The 18,461-nt window shown below is 39.9% G+C and overlaps 1 protein-coding gene across 1 annotated transcript; it reads right to left on the bottom strand.

The window, feature by feature from the left end:
* Positions 1-3,891: 3,891 nt before the first annotated feature.
* On the bottom strand, positions 3,892-15,739 carry DR1 (down-regulator of transcription 1). Its single transcript, XM_058030190.1, has 3 exons — positions 15,446-15,739; positions 9,999-10,162; positions 3,892-6,792 (listed from the first exon to the last, which is right to left on the bottom strand). The coding sequence occupies exons 1-3, from the start codon at positions 15,663-15,665 to the stop codon at positions 6,646-6,648; spliced, it is 531 nt and encodes a 176-aa protein (XP_057886173.1). The 5' UTR covers positions 15,666-15,739; the 3' UTR covers positions 3,892-6,645.
* Between the last annotated feature and the right edge of the window lie 2,722 nt (positions 15,740-18,461).

Consider the following 18,461-nt stretch of genomic DNA (forward strand, 5'->3'; position numbering starts at 1 on the left):
AATGAGAACAGTGTGCTGTGCACAGAATAGATATCCCACTAAGCAAATCCTTATTTACATTTCTATCTCTCCATATCACTTTAGTAAAGATAGCTACAACTCAGTTTATCACTCTCATTTGTTCCAAGTGAGATTCTGATCAGAGACTAACTAAAGAAATTTTCAAATAATCCCAGAGGAACAAATCCAAAAATAAATCACTTAACGATAAAAGAATTTTGGTTTTGTGACAGTACACATTCTATTTAACAGAATTCAAAGTGCAATGCTTGCTCTTTGGATTTCAAAGGCAGATCAAATCCAACAGCCAATTGCATCCTAGTAAGAGACTTTTCCTCCACATCCCTTTGTACATTTTTCCCTTTGAGACAGGGTTACATGAAAGGGAAGAATATACACAACTTACTGAGACTGTTCTTTTCCCTTCCTAACACACTCATCTTCTAGTAGCCAAGGCTTTTCCCTTTGGATTTACCACTATCTTAGTAAAGACAGAACTCACCTTATGTTCAGACCTTATCAGCTGATAAATTTCAAACAATTAAAGACACAGAACTTAAGAGTTGAGTTGTGCTGCTACTTTGTGTCCTTAATACCTAATCCACAAAAAAAGGTTATCATGTTATCATGTCACTACTTCCTATGTCCTTTTTTCACATTAAAAAATGCACAATTTTCAGCACCGAATTAAAAATTTGATTCAATTTGAGGAATAAATTGCCCCTCTGGCTTGGAATATAGACACCACTGAAGCAGGTTACAGAAATACATCCCAACACAGATGTGTTTGAAAACACTCAGCATTCAGAAGCTTTATCCTGTGTCCATAAAAGTGAAACTTTTAATTATGCTATTTTAACGCAGTCAATACTAGAGATTTCATTTTAGTGAGCGGGGGAATTCTCAATCCCTTTTGCACACAAGTAAACCAAAACCACAGCTACAATGAGTGCCATGTCCCCCTCCAGCCCTGCCTGCTCCCACAGTTCTTCCCACAGCACCGTGTGGTCCATGGCCCAGACCCTCCCATTGGGAAGGGATCCCTGCCAGCCCATCTCCTTCCTGAGAGCAAAGTCTGAGCACTGAGCTTTGCCTCAGAACATCCACTAGCACTTTTTAATAAAGGTAAAATAATACTTAATATTTTTTACACATTTTGGAAAAGATAACTCATTGACAGAAGTGACATTGAGTTTAGACCCATTTTCACATCCTGCAGACAGGATAAATACCTTTTCCTATTCATTCAAAAACTGTCCCTACATTTAAATGATATAATGTACCAAGATAAACTAATTTTTTGTCCCTAACATTTTATTTTGTTTACAATTTTAGCATAATATTTTTTTAAACAAAGGCATCTCAAAAACTGTAAATTTTTTTGTAGAAATGAAAATATTATTGTTTCCAACATTAGAACATATTGAAAACAAAAATAAGTTATTAATGATTTAATGAGTTTAGTTGCATACAACTTGCCCAACAATCCCAGACAACTAAATTACCACAGGTATAGAATAGCTAATCAGATAATATGGAAGATATATGGAAGTACATACTTAAGATGCAACTGAATTTAAATTCTGATTTTTACCTGCTTGAATATTAATTATCTGTGTGTGAAAATGGCACCAGTTAGGTGTTAACATTACAGTAGAATAAAAAAAATTATATGTGTTGGTCACATGACTCCTTCATACATATTTTCTAAAATTTTTACAGTGATGTCTTCTTTATTGCAGGCTGGGATGGTGAAGACTGTCAGATTTTGCTTTGGTAACACTGCCACTGCCCTGACAAATTTACTTCTCTTCCATGGATTACACTGCTGCCTAACTGAGAAAACAAACTACCTGAAACTAAAACAACATTGAATTTGATTTCTAATTCAGCTGTGGTTTTTCACTCTGAGCTGACAGAATGAAACTTGAATACAACATTAATGAAACCAAGTCCTAGTCCATAACCAGAAATCCCAGGCATTATGCTATTACAAATAAATGTTTTCATCTCTGACAATGACTTTTACAAGTTTGCTTTCCTAATTATTTGCTCTCTAGATGATTCACCCAACCCTGAAGATAACATCTTTTTCCTTTACATAGTGCAGCACCTTTTAGTTCTGTAGCATGTGGAAGTATTAACTTCAAAGCACAGTGTAACATTGCCCACACCTGATTACTACTTGTATTATGCTTTGAAGATGTAAAAGTTTATGATTACTGACTAGTAAGTTTTGAACTAATACCAAAACTGGACTAATTACTACTGAAATGAGTGTGGAAATCATTCAAAGTTATACCATGCAATATTACTACTCCAATGTTAGTCACCCTGGGTGGGGGCTGAGGGAGAAACCAATTATTTCCTTTGAAACAAGACAAAAAAATCTCTGAAGTATTACAAAAATTAACCATATGAACATCCAGCCTTAAAATTAAGTGTAATCTTTACATAGTTTAATATACCTCTTATAAATCTTCACCCCAGATATATAAAGCATAGTAGCTGTTCACATTTAAAATGCAGGAAAAAACTCAAACTGGTTGTAACAAGTATGGTCCATCCTTACCTGAACTTTTGGTTCAAGCTGTGAGATAGAAGTCTTCATGTATTCCTGAAGTTGATGCAACAAGAAATCATGGCCGTGACAAATTAAAATGAAACATCTCTTTCCCCAACATAGGCAGGAGCATCATCTATTACAGATTTCCAGATTACTGAAGTTTCTGCTAGATTCACTCACACAGCAGAACCTGTCTTTATTGGATTTATCCATGACTGATTTATGGGATTAGGTGTATCCAACTGGATTCACTGTCTAATTATTTTATTGCAAAACCTCCACTCCCCAGGTATTGGCTTCAGTTGTATTACAGCACAGCACCACAGAACAGAACATTTTCACTCTGCTTCTTTCCAGAAGTGCACAGCTCTAGCACATTTGTTGCCCCACATACCCAATACTTCCAAATACTTCCAAAGCCATTAATAAATTCTTACAGATTTCTGTAGCAATGGTGGCATGGAATCCAAACAAAAAGCACTCATTTAAATCAGGAAAAAAATTCAAACTAAGCACAAATGTATTTTGAAAAGGAACATATTGGTCCTGATTGCAAGCAAACCTTAATGGGCTGACAGCAAGGCTCAAAGACACTCCTTTGCATCAGTGAGTTGCATCCATCCAGCATCCTTTAGTCCCAGATGGCACATGAATTGAGTGTCCTTTTAACAAGTCTGAGGGCTCCAAGAGCCAGTACTGACTGTAAGTAAAATCCATCTGAACACTGGCCAGCATCCCACTGATGTGCTCTCACTGTAAAGCTGCAGAGTACAACTTTTCCAGATTAGACAGCTAAACAGTATAATACCAAAAGTAAATTTCACCATAGCATGCTTTATCTTCCATATAAACCTCCCCTCCTCCTCCTTCCACATTGTTTGGTGCATGGCTTACACAAAATCACAATCCAACCCTAGGAAACAAAAATGAGGTACACATTTCAGAGTAAGGGTTTGGCTGTTTCACAGTGATCATTAAGTCACTTTACTTGGCATTGTTTCAAATGCCAAGTCACCTTTACTCGGCTTTGTTTCAACTGAAAACAATCTTGGCATACAAAATGATCAACCAAGCATTACAATTCACAGTCCTCCTTTGTGGAGATTTACAAAATCTGAAGAACATAATTTATATTTGTGGTTTTCAGGGACATTTTCCATTGTGGCAGAAATTCCAGTGTTTCAAAATGCAGCTGCTCAATTAGCCACATGCAACTACTGAAATCCCATCAAATACCATTTAAGGCATTTGATGTTTAGAATCCCTCAGATACTCCTTTAAAAGTACCTCAGTGTAGTAAATACAACTATATTCATTATCCACAATGTCATGCAGATGTGCACTTTATTAAAGTAATAGAATAGAAAGAATTCATGAGTAAGTCACTTGAGCAACTTTGAAAGTAATTATGGAAAACCCACAGATAATCTTATCAACTCAATATTTAAGAAACAGACACATCCTTATACATGTTTCTTGTGAGACAAAGCAACAATACAGTTCACTAACCAAACTTTATGCTCTATGTACCTGGTGTACCAAAATCATCAGGGGTACCATAAATTCAGAAATCTGTCTTCACTGAGCAGCTCCTGCATGGAAGCACAACAGCAAAGTAATACAAAATTGGTTTGTTGAAACACCAGTGAAGATTCTCCTGAAAGTGCCAGAGTTTATTTTCATACTTGGGGAAGAATGGCTGAATAAGTAATCTCTAATCATGACTACACGAAATTCTTACTACCTCAGCCTCTGCCTGTAGCCTTTCACTTTATGAAAGCATTTCAGCAGCTGGTACACAATCTACAGCAGCTTCTGTGCAGCTCTCAGGTGCGGAATGTCAAGTTATAAAAATACATAAATACTAAATGCAATTCCCAAGAGGAAAGAGAGCAGGTCAAGCCCAGATATGTTGTTTGCAAGCAATAACAACCCCAGTGCACAGCAATCCAATCCAACATCACTCTGGCTGTAAAGACGTCAGGTCACAAAAAGTGTCCAGTAAGCCAAAATAAAAACAGGGCTTCAGTAGTCTTTTTCTTGTTTATAAAGGAAATGAAGAAGACAGACTGTTCATTAAATATAAAAGCAATTTTATAAAAACACATCAGAATTTTATTGCTTGAAGAATACAGCATATGAAAAAGCACAAGAATGTCCAAAAAGAAAGGTCACAAAAATTCAAACATTACACCATACATACCAGATGCAGTAAAATGTTAACCTGATTTCTGCATCAGAAAAGAAAGGTGTGAAAATATACCTAGTATTATTTAGAAGGAAAAGACTCATTTAAAATAGAAAGTGTGAAGGTGTTACAGTACAAATTAGAAAAGCCAACACTGCACATTAACATTGTATCACTAGACTAGATTTTCTACCTTTGGTACTTAAACCTTTACAGAAAACCACTTCCTCAGTCAAACCTTGCCTAACATTTTATCTGGTATCCAGGAAAGTTGGTTTTTTTTTCTTTTTTAAACTTAAACATTCAAACAAATACTCTTCTGAATTTTAACTGCATTACTGCTTTTAAAGACATGTTCACATTTATTCAATATGCAACTTAAAACCTCTCAAATTTAAATCAAAAGTCACTATGTGACTGAGATCTGAATACATGCCAATTGTATCTTGTTCAGATCTTTTTGTAAAAACGGGCCCACCATTTGCTGTTTGCATCCTGATGTAAACAGACTGCTGCAGCCCTCCTCAAGAATTCCAACTAGAGCAACTCATGAGGACATCGCTTGGTAAAACCATCCCCATTGTCTGAGAGCTATGAGGTCAACTACAGCAGCATGCAAGTGGCTTTTCTAGTCTGCTCAGATTAGTGTACCACAAGATATGCCAGTATTACTTCAAGTAACACATTAAAACTCAGCAATGGACACTACTGTGCTTTATTTCAACACAAAGGACAGCTGCTCATCCATTAAATCAACAGAACTATCAAAAGGACAAGTATATCATTTCTGTTTCATGTATTGCTGCTGATCACTCTTGGGGAACAATTTATCAGAAACCTGGACTTACCTACAAACCAATTTGAGTGAAGAAAATGTTGTCTCTCAACAAGGTATCTTAGTAATCCAGTGGCAATCTAGTCTGGAGAATGTTAGCATCATGCTGACAATGACTAATCAAGGTTAAATAAATTCTCTCTTTTTTGACAAACATGCTGTTAGGGTCAGCTTTTGCCCTCTTGGTCTTAAATACGTAATCACTCCCTGTCACATCAGCAGAAAACAATATTGTTTCTTTAAGTTCCAGCTTTATATTTCAACAATATGAATAAATCTGGACTACAAAATACCATCAACAACAGTTAACATTAATCTGGAGTGAAGTAAAAGAAGAGTTAGTTCTTCAAACCAGGCAGTCTTTGAAGTGAAATACTCAGTTAGGACTGTCAAAAGGATGTCATAATAAAACCATGGGTTTATTTTTTTTCACCCCTATACAAAAAAAAAGACTGAATTTGTACAACTCCTATTAAACATACCTTTTCCTAGCTTGGTGAAAATGTATAATTTTCAAATTTTAACAAGTGTGGTATTTGAGCATATATAATATTTATTGCCATATACATCCTCATTTTAAAAAGAACTAAGAATTCAGACTCTTCTATGCTGAACTCTACTTTTTTTTTCATGTTAACAGATTATGTCTACTGTACCACTCCCCCAAAAAACAATTAAAAATTCTAAGTAAGATTTCATAGTTTAGTTAAAAGGGAAGAAATGCAAATGTGGATTTAGAGCTTTTTGTATAAATCTCACTATATTTTATAAACATGTTGTTTATTGTAACACTGTTTATTGATCAAATAAATGACGCACTGCTATCTAAAATTTCCATATACACCATTAAAAATCCAAAGTTGATATGATACTGAACCTTAAATCTTCAAGAGTTCAAAAAAGACAGTTTATACATGTACAGCACACAACAGCAGACACCCCTAGAATACCAACTGCCAGTCCACGATGCATACAAACTTACAGGTAAGCATTCATTTCACTGTTTTCATTGTGCAGGAAAAGTATTTCTTAGTAAGACAACTCAGCTGGTGATTTTCAGATATCATCTTCATCATCTTCATCCTGAGAAGATCCTGCCTGATTGGATGCACTGGCTGAGGCAGCAGCGAGCTGTGCCTGTTGAGCTGCTTGTTGCATCTGTAGCCATTCCTGCTGTGCCAGTTCTGCTTGCTGTTGTCTAGCCTAGAGACACGAATTTAATTGTTAAGGCCATACATAGCTCATGAAGAATCTCTAGAACAGATTCTCTTTCAACACATTTTTATCTGTACCTGCAGATTCCTTTTAAAATATATTTCTTTATTAACTACATATGCAAAACCACATTGAGAAGTACCTTAATAATTTGTACCAAGAAGTTTATACTCTCTCCCTCTGAAGACACCACTATTTTGAGGCCTTACACTTACAAAAACAACAGACAGAAACTAGTGTACTTAAGGTCCACTGTAACAACTGTGCTGAACCACTAACTAATGAAAAATTTAACTGAGGCTAAGCAAAGGAAACTTTAGACATCAGTTCCAAGAGATCTTAACATTTAATCACAGTTCAGAAATGAGAACAGCATTGCTTTGTTGATTACAAATACCAAAACTTCCAATTATGAAATCATCCAACTGAACCACAGAGACACACATTATCACAGAAACAAAGCAAGCCATTATCTTACTTTGCTAAGCAATCTTTGCAAAACAGAGCAAGGCATGGTCTTCTCAAATTCAGGTATGACAGCTGAGGATGGCTTTGCTACAGAAAAGTACAGACTTCTACTGAAAAGTAAAAAAGATTCTACCAAAACATTTCAAATAGTTCAGCTGATGAATCTTGATTTTTCTGTCCAGGGTTTTCACTTGTTTTTTGGTAACTCCTGTTGATTTCAGCAATATACTAATTAATTGTGTTACAGTTACAACTTCAATTTCTATTTTGGGTGACCATTAAGAAAATGTTCTCAAAATGAAAAATTACTCTTCTACTTTTACAAGTTATCACTATTATAATCCTTTCTAATCCTACTGCACTCACTGAATTTTCCCATTTTTTTTCCAAAGTATCAAATTTTTTTCAGTTTTGCAAACTATAAGATGCCAAAAGATAACGTCTGGAAAACACTCAAACCCTGTTTGTCAAGTTAGCAACGTGAAAAAAAAGGCGAGCGTTCCCTTTTTATTACAAAGTGTCACATTTTCCTCTGTTCTGGCAGTAAAAAAATACAGAAGTAGAAATCTCTTCTTATGAAAACTTTTCAGTATTTCAAACTTCAAGTGGTAGCACAGTTACAAGGGTGGAACACAATTTAAGATGTCATAAAGTTTCAAAGGAAAGGCAGCAGCATCTGTCCACGTAGGAAGGCACACATTTTATCAGCCAGGAGGGGGCTCCCTGCTGAGCCGGGGCAGTGAAGGTTACTGCACACTCGGAGAGCTGACACATGTGCCTGCTCCAGCAAACAGAGCTCAGCACCTCACACGGGATGCATCGCTCTGTCAGCGCCCACCCTCACAGCCACATCTGTAATGACAACACTTCACCATTGCAGAAACGGGAAGAGAGAAAAAACCTACATACTGACAATTCCATTGAGCTGGAATGACCAAGAAGCTCTATAGCATCTGGTAAACTTAACTCATTTACTGCACAACTCCAGTGAGGAAGCCCCAAAAAAACCCCAAACCTGTGAAGACCCTTGTCTTGCACAAAAACTTACACATGAATATTGGTATTAGACATTCCCTGACTTCAAATATTTACAATCATCCAAGCTAGAGGGGTCACATATTCATAACAACAGGTATTTTCAAAATAGAGCAAGAAGTCAGCATTAGTGTCATGCTCTAGAACATTAAAAAGATTAACACAAATAAATAAGCATGCATGCGTGTAACTATTTTTAAGACTAATTACAGTACCTCCAACAGCACATTACAGCTACTATTTTTGAAAAATGAGACTGTCATCCTTGAATCTAAGCAAGCATTTTCCATATTACCAAATACTATTTTTAAAAAGCATTCATACAATCTCGTCAAACTGGCATGCACTGTCTTAAATTAGAAATTAAGGCACAGTAACAGAATTTTAAAAGAATATTCTTCAACTTGTTATTCCTTAGATGAAGTGTGGCTTGCATTAGGAGGTTTCAGAAAATTTTTTTAATTTATTTTTTTCAGTGATACCCTTAATACACAAAATAAAAAAGCAGCAAAACCAAGGTGTATCACGCTGAGTTACTTGCACAAAATAGTATGTAAAAAACAGGTGTCAAATAGGTACACAATGCCTATTTGTAAATCTTGTCCAAAATCCAGAAGCAGTCATAATGGTCCTTCTAATTTAGTACAGTCAAACAAGAGTTAGGTACATGTGACTTGATCATAACTAGTTCACTGCAATAGCAACATGCTATGCTGAAATTTTAAATGCCTTAAAATTCATCATGCAATAAAGATTAAAGTAGTTGGCATGTCATGAGATGAAAAACAACAGTCTCAGCAAGATAAAAGTATTGCAGAGGGGAGAGAAGGTCACAGTAATCAGACATTAACTGAATAAGCATTTTCATCAGAGGAAATCAGAGTAAGCAAAGTGAGAAAATAAGACTCTGGCCTTGGTTAAGAGAAAAGAGCAATACCAGATAATTTTCCAAGCTCTTCGTTTAGACAAGGTCTTGTCAAACTAAGAGTAGTCGAGAGAAAGATGGTGGAAAGAAAGAAATAAATAAAATAAGATTTTAGTCAAACTGGGAGATGATAGACTATCTGGGAAAGATGGAAGGGGATAAGGCTGGGATGAAGCAGAGTGAGTGCGTGTGTGTGTGTGTGTGTGTGTGTGTGTGTATGTGAGTACACTATTTGCAGGCAAATGCTTTTTCCATGCCTCAATGGCCTCTTTAAAAATTTATGCATGAATTCACTCAATTATAGTCTTGCCAAGAATAAAGTTTCTTTCCAAGTAAAAGAAATAACATTTGTGCACTGACGGTCAGAAACAGAAAAGCTATTTTCACTTTTGAATGCTTCAAAACAGGTCATTTCCTAGAAACCAGCTGTTATTCTTTCACTTCATCAACTAATTCTTAATGTATTCTCCATGATAGACTGGAAATACTCAAGTAGCAGCAAACCCCCATGCTTTTTAAAGCTAGAATATGAAATATGTTCCCATACAAAGTCCTGTATGTCAAATCACAGAAATATCAAGTAGCAGCCTCTTATTCGTTAACTTCAGATTTGCCAATTCATGCAGGCCACGGTCAATAGCATCTTAGATGCCACATCAGTTCCCAAGGAAGGGGACACTTCTTGAGGTGTGTACACGTTTGTGTGGCCCTAGACCTGCAGCATGAATTATTCCAACCCCGTCAGGACAAGTATTGCTTCACTTACTTGTGCAAATAATTCCTGTTGCTGCCTTAGTAGCTCTTCTTCCGGAATGCCGAGGTTCTCCAAGCGTGAACTGGCCTTTCTTCTCTTTAGTGCTACTGTTTTGCATTCTTGTAAGACTTCTTTGACTTCAGTGATATAGGAGCCAAACCCCAAACTTTCTAGCGCTAGAAAGAAACAAAAAAAAGAGAAAAGACATTGTTTACCTTTTACAAAGTTTCTGATAATAGATATTGATTTGTTTAGTTAAAACAACAAAAAAAGCAAAACATTTGGTAACTTTCCTATCATCTGGTGACAAACATTTGGTGGGATAATTCTAGCCTCAGGAAGATAGTAAATTTTCAGTTATCTGGGTAGGATGGTATGTTTAAGACTCAAAAAATAAAAAGGCTTTGAGTTTTGATGAAACAGCAGCTCTGATAGAGTAGTAATCACTTATATCTATTCTTAAAAAGATCTGACAGCTGTTTTCCCTCTCTCTTCTGCTATGTCCTGTAGGAATACACGTTTTTAGGCTGAAAAAATTAAGGTTTGTCAAGTACAACCAAAGAAGCTTGTACTTGCAGAGGGTTCAGGGCTTTCAGATCCACTGTGCTAGAGACAGGCATTTTTCTCCAAAAGACCTCTTTTCCCCATCTTTTCTATATCAGAATCAACAACATTTATATAGTTAAGAAGTCCTTCCTAACTGAATTTCTATCTGAATTTTCTCTCAGAGATTCTACCTTTCCAGGTTTGCAAGTCTTCAGTAGAAGGCAAATTAGCAACCTATAACAGAGCAGAAGTGATGCGTGTAAAGTGATCACAGATCCTTCAAAAAGGCAGAAATAAATAATATTATGTTGGGTTGCCGAATTTTAACTTTTGTCTTTTAGCATCTAAATTCCTCTATATAAAATGCATAGTTCACACATATAAAGCTATATAAAGTTATGTATAAGCTCTTTATTGTTTTATTTCTCAACAGAACCCCTTCTATTTATCTCCACATTAAAATGTATTCAGAAGCTAAAATCTTGCACTTTTATCTGCCCAAAGAAATCGGAAAAGCAGCTATATCCTGCAACAACAGTTTTTTTAAAGAATGCAAAGGTAATGGAAAGGATTATAAAAAGCCAGGTAGCACATGTGACAAAAGGCAGTTTCCTCATGCACCATTTACTATGACATGCCTCCACACACACCCAACGTGAACCTATTACAGAATATACTGGAAACATTACATAAACACCAATTCTACTAGAAACAAGTATCAGTTTAATAAAAAACATGGTTAATTTCCAGCATTTACACAATTCAGAGTTTACAATACAAGAGTTGCTTTAACCTTTACCTTAATTTCAAACTTTTGTGACAAGCTAAGAAATAGCACTAAACTGCACAACAGCAACCAACAACTTGTTACAAACAAGATCTTTCTTACAGTAACTCAGACAATATTCTAACACCAGTTTTGTAAGCAACATTTTCCTAGCCATAACTACAGCAGCACATCATGGTACCATAATCTAAACAATAACCCAAAGGCATTCTCTAAGTTTTCAGCTTCCAGCTTGGACTAAGGCAGACAACTCACACACTGTGTTCTTCAAAAGGGCTGTGGGTGCTGCCCTCTAGTCACACAGCACTGCCTTCCCTTTTACAGAGAATACCTGGCAAAGAAATTCACATCATACTTATTTCTTAAAAAAAAAAAAAAAAAAAAAAAAAAAAAAAAAAAAAGTTAAAAGGCAAACTCATTTAACTGATTTAGAGATAATCAAATTACTTCAGAGACAGTATGCCAGTTCAGCCTCAGCCCACACACAGACACTGGAAACACTTCTTCCAATTAGCCCACAGTTTCTAGGAGAATTACCAAAAAACTTCAGAAACTTGTTTCATCCAGCCTCAGCAGAAAGCAGGCAAATCCATGTCTCACAGTCCAGAACTGGTTATCTTAATATTTTACACATATTTAAGAACTCAATCAATTTTAAAATGTAAACAGTATATACAGTACACTTCTTTAAGTCATACTTTTTTAACCAAACTGAAGAAATCTACAAGTCTAACATCACTAAGACAAACCATCACAGCAAAACCAGAGGTGTTTGTCCAAAGACCAGGCTTGGCAATCTGCTGCATCAGAGTATGAGCAACTGCTGAGTCTGAAGTTAACAGCAAGCTGGGTTTTTACAGAAATTTTACATGGTCTTTAAAAGAAAATAAATTAATGGAAAGAACTTACAATTGTGAATTGAATATAGCACAGACACAAAAATAAAATTCAAACCCCCCACGTGATACAGCCAAGACAGATTTTTACAACTATTCAATATAAGAAAGCTATGAATAACCATAAATGATTATGATTTATGCATCAAAATTCTACTGCCTGTGAAACAACTTACAAAGCTTACCATCTTCCTGAAGCACACCAAAGCTTACAGAACACATAAGAATCACATGAATGGAAGGAATATGAATCCCTTTATACCAGCATGGTGCTAAAATGTGGAACAAGTGATTACTACTCTATCAGAGCTGCTATTTCATCAAAACTCAAAGCCTTTTTATTTTTTGAGTCTAAAACATACCATCCGACCCAGACTGCTGAAAGTTCAGTATCTTCCTGAGACTAGAATTATCCCACCAGATGTAAACAGTTGAATTCCAAAACATAGCATTATTTGAGGGGGATAACACAACTCATATTTACAAACACCAGATCACAATTATCCCTTCCCCAGTTTCCTCCTACTCTTAATGACGGCATGAAGGTGCAGGTCTCTGAGTAATCAGTGACACACAGTTAGTACTACTTTTCTTTTATAAAATCAAGTCATTAATATCTGAGACTTTCAAATTTTTTGCTCCTTTCAAAGAAAAAAAGAACTTCCAAAATAAAATCCCAAACATGAACAGTCATGTGAGACTCTTAAAATCAAGTGCTAATACATACATTGTCAGTATCCTAACAGTCCATGAAAAGAAGAGACAAGATTTGACATCAATCCACAGCCTGCCTTACTGCATGACAGTTCCATGTAGACCAAGTAATCAAAGTAACCAACTTCATAAAAAAGGTGATTTTACAAGTCATCATTTTCAGAATTCAACGAAAATTGCACTTCTCCTAAAAAGCCTGCTTTGTCACATGTCATAACACTCAAATGATTCCATTTTCTGTTCCAGGATGGAAGAACATTCATTTGCTTTCCAGAGCTGCAGATTTGCAGCTGGGTTCCTGATGGTGGAACTCAACAACAAACATGGAGATCTCCACTTACAACTATTACATAGTCTTGATGCTTTTGGGTATTCTCCAAGAAAGCTGTCTTGCATTTTGTTACCAGCAGTGAGTGTAGGCATAGTCTGTGGCAGTGTCAGTGTCACCAGCTGCAGAGTGCCTCTTCCCCCTCTTCTGGCCCAGCAAAACACCCTTCCTGCTTCTTGCTCCCAATCTAGGAACTTCTTGTTTACAGCCCCAGTCAGCCAGCAAACTCACCTGAGAGGAAGCCCTGCTCTGCCCTAAATTCTCAAAAGCCACAGGGTCACTTGTACCTGCAATGCCAGATCCAGCTCTCAGAGAGTACCAAAAGCCTCCTCTGAGCAGCACCTTGTGCTTAGGCTGGACCAGGTGTGGCCATTAGCCTCATCGATTCTAAGCATTCAGAAGGAAAAAGATACATGGGAGACCACAACCAACAGATTTCAATTGCCTCATTTGTTCCATCATTGTCGTGAGGCTGCTGCATAAAGAGGCATTCAAAATAGCAAGTATCTAGAATGTATGAAGATGGATGAAAATGCTGAAATACTCTACCTATACACACAATCACTGTTTCCAAGCTGGCAGCCAAAGCCCTCAAACCTCACAGAGGGATCATCTGCCAGCTGACCAGTATCTGAAAGGAGCTAACAGCAATTACAGTTTCCTTAAACATAAGCACAGCAGAAAATCCATTCCATCTCTAGAACATTACAAAAATTGATACATTGCAATAATTTACTACAAAGTATAGATTTAATTTGAAAATAACTTTTTCTAACCCTAAGATGTGATAACACAAGGACATAGAACCCAGCAAAATACTTGGCATGGGACCATCTGCTGATGTTATGCACATCCACTTTAGTTTCAATTTGTTCTCCAAAAAACCCAGACTAAGCCTAGGACAGAAATAGGTGAATTTTTTTCTACAGACCACCACTACGGGGTACAAAATACTTTCATACATAAATCCTTTACTGCCCTTATCTTAAAGATCATGTATATGCCTGTGTTAAGAACTAAATTCAAACGTTTTTTGTGGTGACTTGAAAAAACTACCCATGCATTAAAGAGCATCACACCTAAAGAATGCTTCCATGTGCAAGCACAGGTTTTACTTTACATCCTAGGCTTCTGTGATGGAGCTACTTTACTAAACTTGCAAGCTTACGTGCATTTCATCTAACATTAAAGCTCGTACATGCTACATATTTTCTTTTGTAGTTCATGACCCAGTTAAATACTTGAACCTCTTCTGGTGAGCAAGTTAATAAATTTCAAGCGAACCGATTTTCTTCTTTGCTTAAACAGCAAATATTACTTAAAAAATCATACAACCACAACATTTTTTAAATTAACTTGATACCATCACAGCCCTGAAAATAGCTGTACTACAAATGCTGCTGTTAATATCTCTGCTAGGTAGCCGAGTAAAGTACTCTTTCACTACTGCTGCTATAAATGTGCTTGCAGCAAACACCAGTATCAACAACCCCGGTTTAAGAAGCAAAGCAAATGAGTTCTAACAAAAAACTATGCCTAATGCAGACTTCAGGATGAGGCAAGAAAACTCCTTATTTGCGACAGAATTTAAAGAAAAACAAACGACACAGAGAGAGAACTCGCCTTTTATTCAAGCAAGCAGAAGTGCAAGTCAACAGCACAGAAAGATACAAGGGCATAGGTCACGTTTAAATGCTTTCTGCAACAGATACGAAGATCCAACATTAAACAATGAGACTATAAGGACAGCCCTAAAGAAATACACTCTTTAGAGATTTCAGACAACACTACCATGGAATAAAGCCTGGGCCCCACATAACCAATCTCCGACTATAAAGACATTTACTACATTCAAATTCTTAAAACACGAGGTCTCCATTCGAAAAAGCAGACCTCGTTTCATAGGTACGAGGAAGAGATTTGGTGACTTCACTCACAGCACCGCAGGTTCTCTGAAGCACGAAACTGGAGCTGGTCCTGAGCACAGCCAGCAGCCGCTCTAACCACACAAAGACAGCCTCTCCTACAGAGCGCCTGGCCAGCCGGACAGCACACGCTTCTCCTCCACACCCTCACCAGCCCTGCCTTTGTGTCCTACGTAGCTACAGGCAAGCGGAGAGCAAAAAGCGGTGCGGGACAGGAGCGGCTCACAGGTGCCCGACCCGGCACGGCGGCCGCGGCTGCTCACCTTGTATGACGTGTTCCGGGGAGATAGTTTTCTTCTCCGATTTGTTGCAGATCTCGTTGGCCTCGGAGGAGATGAGGTGGATGAACTCGGTGCAGCAGTTGACCACCAGCTCCCGGGCGTCGTTCGCCACGCGGACGTTGGGCAGCGTCTCTTTGATCATCTTGTTGATGGCAGCCCTGGGGATGGTGAGGTCGTCGTCGTTGCCGGACGACGAGGCCATCCTGGCTGCGCTCGGCTCACGGGCTGCGCTCAGCGCCCGCGCGGGGCTCCAGGGCGCGGGGACCCGGCGGGGGCGGGCGGGGCCGCGGAGGGCGACGTCGCCGAGGGGCGGGGGACGGCGGGGGCCGGGCCGAGGGTCGCTGCCGGGCCGGGGGGTCGCGGGGCCGGGAAGCGCTGCTCGGGCTCAGGGCTCCCTCGGCCGCGGCGCCTGCCACTGCCGCCTCCGCCACATCCTTCGGCCGCCGGCGCCGCTGCCTTAAGACCGGTCTGAGGGGAGGCGAGCGGCGGAACGCCCCGCGCGCGGCGCGGCTCGGCTGGGCTCGGCTGGCCCCGGGCGTGCGGCGGCCGCGAGGCGGAAACGCTCCGACTCCGGCTCAACCTGCGAGGGACGGCGCTTCCGCCGGAAGCCGGAACAGCTTCCGCCGCCGGGAGCGCCGGAAAGGCCTCGGTGCCACGTGCGGGCGGCAGCGGCGGCAGTGAGGGGTCCTTCAGCCGCCCCCTGCGCCGGGAGCTGCCCCCGGGCCCCACCCAGCCCCCTGCCCTTCCCCTCGGCTCCGGCAGTGGCAGGGGATCCGACAGCCCCGCCGGGCTTGTCCCCGAAGCACGACGGGCTCGGTGCTTCATCCGCAGTTAATTCACGATTTGCAGGCAGGGCTGGTTTTCCTCGGCAGCCATCTATTACACTCTATTTTATGCTTTCACTCTATAACCAGTTGTGTGATGGTTGTATGAGACAGAATTAGCCAGACCACGATAGTATTTGTGGAAGGCTCATTAAACGCACAGTCCTGGTCTTGCCTTGCAAAGGGAAAAAAGTGCCCGGGAATGCAGCCCAGCCCGAGCTGCAGGCCAGAGACAGCCACAGCTGAGCGGCACCGTGGGGCTCCCGGCAGGCCCAGCCCTTCTGTGCATGTCTCAGTCCCGTTCCCGGTGCTGGCCCTCAGCAGGAGATCTCGGCCCGCAGAGCGGGGATTCGCCAGGCTCCCTTCAGCCCCACCAGCACTCTGCTGTCCTTTAATTCCCGCTTTCTCCTTTCAGCCTCGCTGCTGTTCCACCTCTCTGCTGGGCTCCGGGCACCCGGTGTTTTCCAGGAGGCGTGAGTTAGGAACTGCCTGGAGCCTCCAGTTGTGCACAGCGGCTGCTGCGGACGCTCTTGTCCCCTCAGTCCCCGGCCTGCCGCCCCAGGGAGGTCCCTGCATGCCCCTGAACCCCACCAAAAGGGTCACAGCTGCACAGCGAGCCCTGCATTTGAGCCCTGCCTTAGCCGCAGTGCTTGGTACCCGCAGGAGCTTCAAGCTCCTCTGGGAGAGGCAGGGCAGGGCGGGGCTGCTGCAAGTCCCAGCATGGAATTAGATTCTGGCTCTGTGAGACAGTACTGGGGAAAGACAAGGACAGCTCCGGCATGGGAGGGAGCTGCGCTGGGCTCTGTGGGTGAGCCAGGGACAGCAGCTGCTGCCGAGGAGCCAAAGCCCGCAGAGCCCAGGGACACCCGGCCTGTGCCTCCGCGGGCAGAGGCGGGCCCGGGTCACGGCACGGGAATGCCCCGGGCAGCAGCGGGAGCAGCCCTGTAGCCACGGTCCCTGCTCGGCCTCGGCCGCTGGGAGGACTCGGCTGACAACAACCAAGGGAAAAGACCTGATCTCCATGAGAGAATTTTGGTTTAACACATATTTACTAGGATAACTTGGAACAGGAGGGTTCTGTGTCAGACACCGAAAGTACTGAAGGCATTGAGTGGACTGAGATTGCTTATTACTGACAATACTTTGTTTTCAAAATGTAGTTCCCAGACAGTAAGAAGATATTTTATTTTAGGATGCTTTAAAAAAACATTTTATCATTCACTAAGTGCAATATGCTAGCAACCATTGCATATAAAGGAAGCATTCAGAATGTTATATATGAACAATAAATATTCTACTAGTTACACTTCAAGATTGATAAGACTTTCTCTTACATTGCTGATAAATAGATCTGACTTTGGAAATGAGAACGCCAGTGTGATTGAGTGATTACTGTACCAATTCTATTGTTTTGCGGAGAAAAGAAGAAACCTCACAACTTTATAAAAGTTGTAAAGCTCGGTATGTTTATTACGGCACTGGACACATGCAGAGAAAATTCTCCTCAAAAGGCATGCGTACCTCTGAGAACATCAGATCTCCTTTTATCCCCCTCTCAAATACATATGCATACAGTTTCACAATAGGTTCATACATATTCATTTTTATGGGTTTCTTGTGACTTTTACCACTAGTTCCTTTTTATCAGAAAGAATTCCGAGGTCAGGCCCTTACAGCAGTCCCTGTCTCTCTCTATCATCTTCTGTCTCCTCCCCTTTATCTCTGTCCTTCGCTGAAGTAACTTCACTGAGCTTAGGCCTTGCAGCCTGGCTAAATAACTACGATTTCTAACCACAGACTCAACTCAAAAATGTACATTTCACCTAAATTAAAATGGATTTCTATCCTGGAAAATTTTCACTTTGCTTCACTTATCCTAATAAGTAAAAACATTTTTATGATATTAAGAATCTAAATCATTTGCATACTGTACAGCTCTCAGTGTGTATTATATACAAGTAAGTGAAGGAGGTCAGGTTAATATTGAATACACAAATACCAGTCAGTGTTCCTGTTCCTAAGAAAACATCTCTGGAAAAAGCAAACACTAAACACAATAAAACTACAGTTAGGGGACTTTAATTGCAAGGTTCTGCAAACAGTAACATTCAAGAGATACACATTGAAATTAATATCTTAGCTAAGCTCAAACAAATATCTTGCATGCCCTTTCA

This window comes from Melospiza georgiana, chromosome 9 (genome assembly GCF_028018845.1).
Source record: "Melospiza georgiana isolate bMelGeo1 chromosome 9, bMelGeo1.pri, whole genome shotgun sequence".
In the NCBI taxonomy this organism is placed as follows: Eukaryota; Metazoa; Chordata; class Aves; order Passeriformes; family Passerellidae; genus Melospiza; species Melospiza georgiana.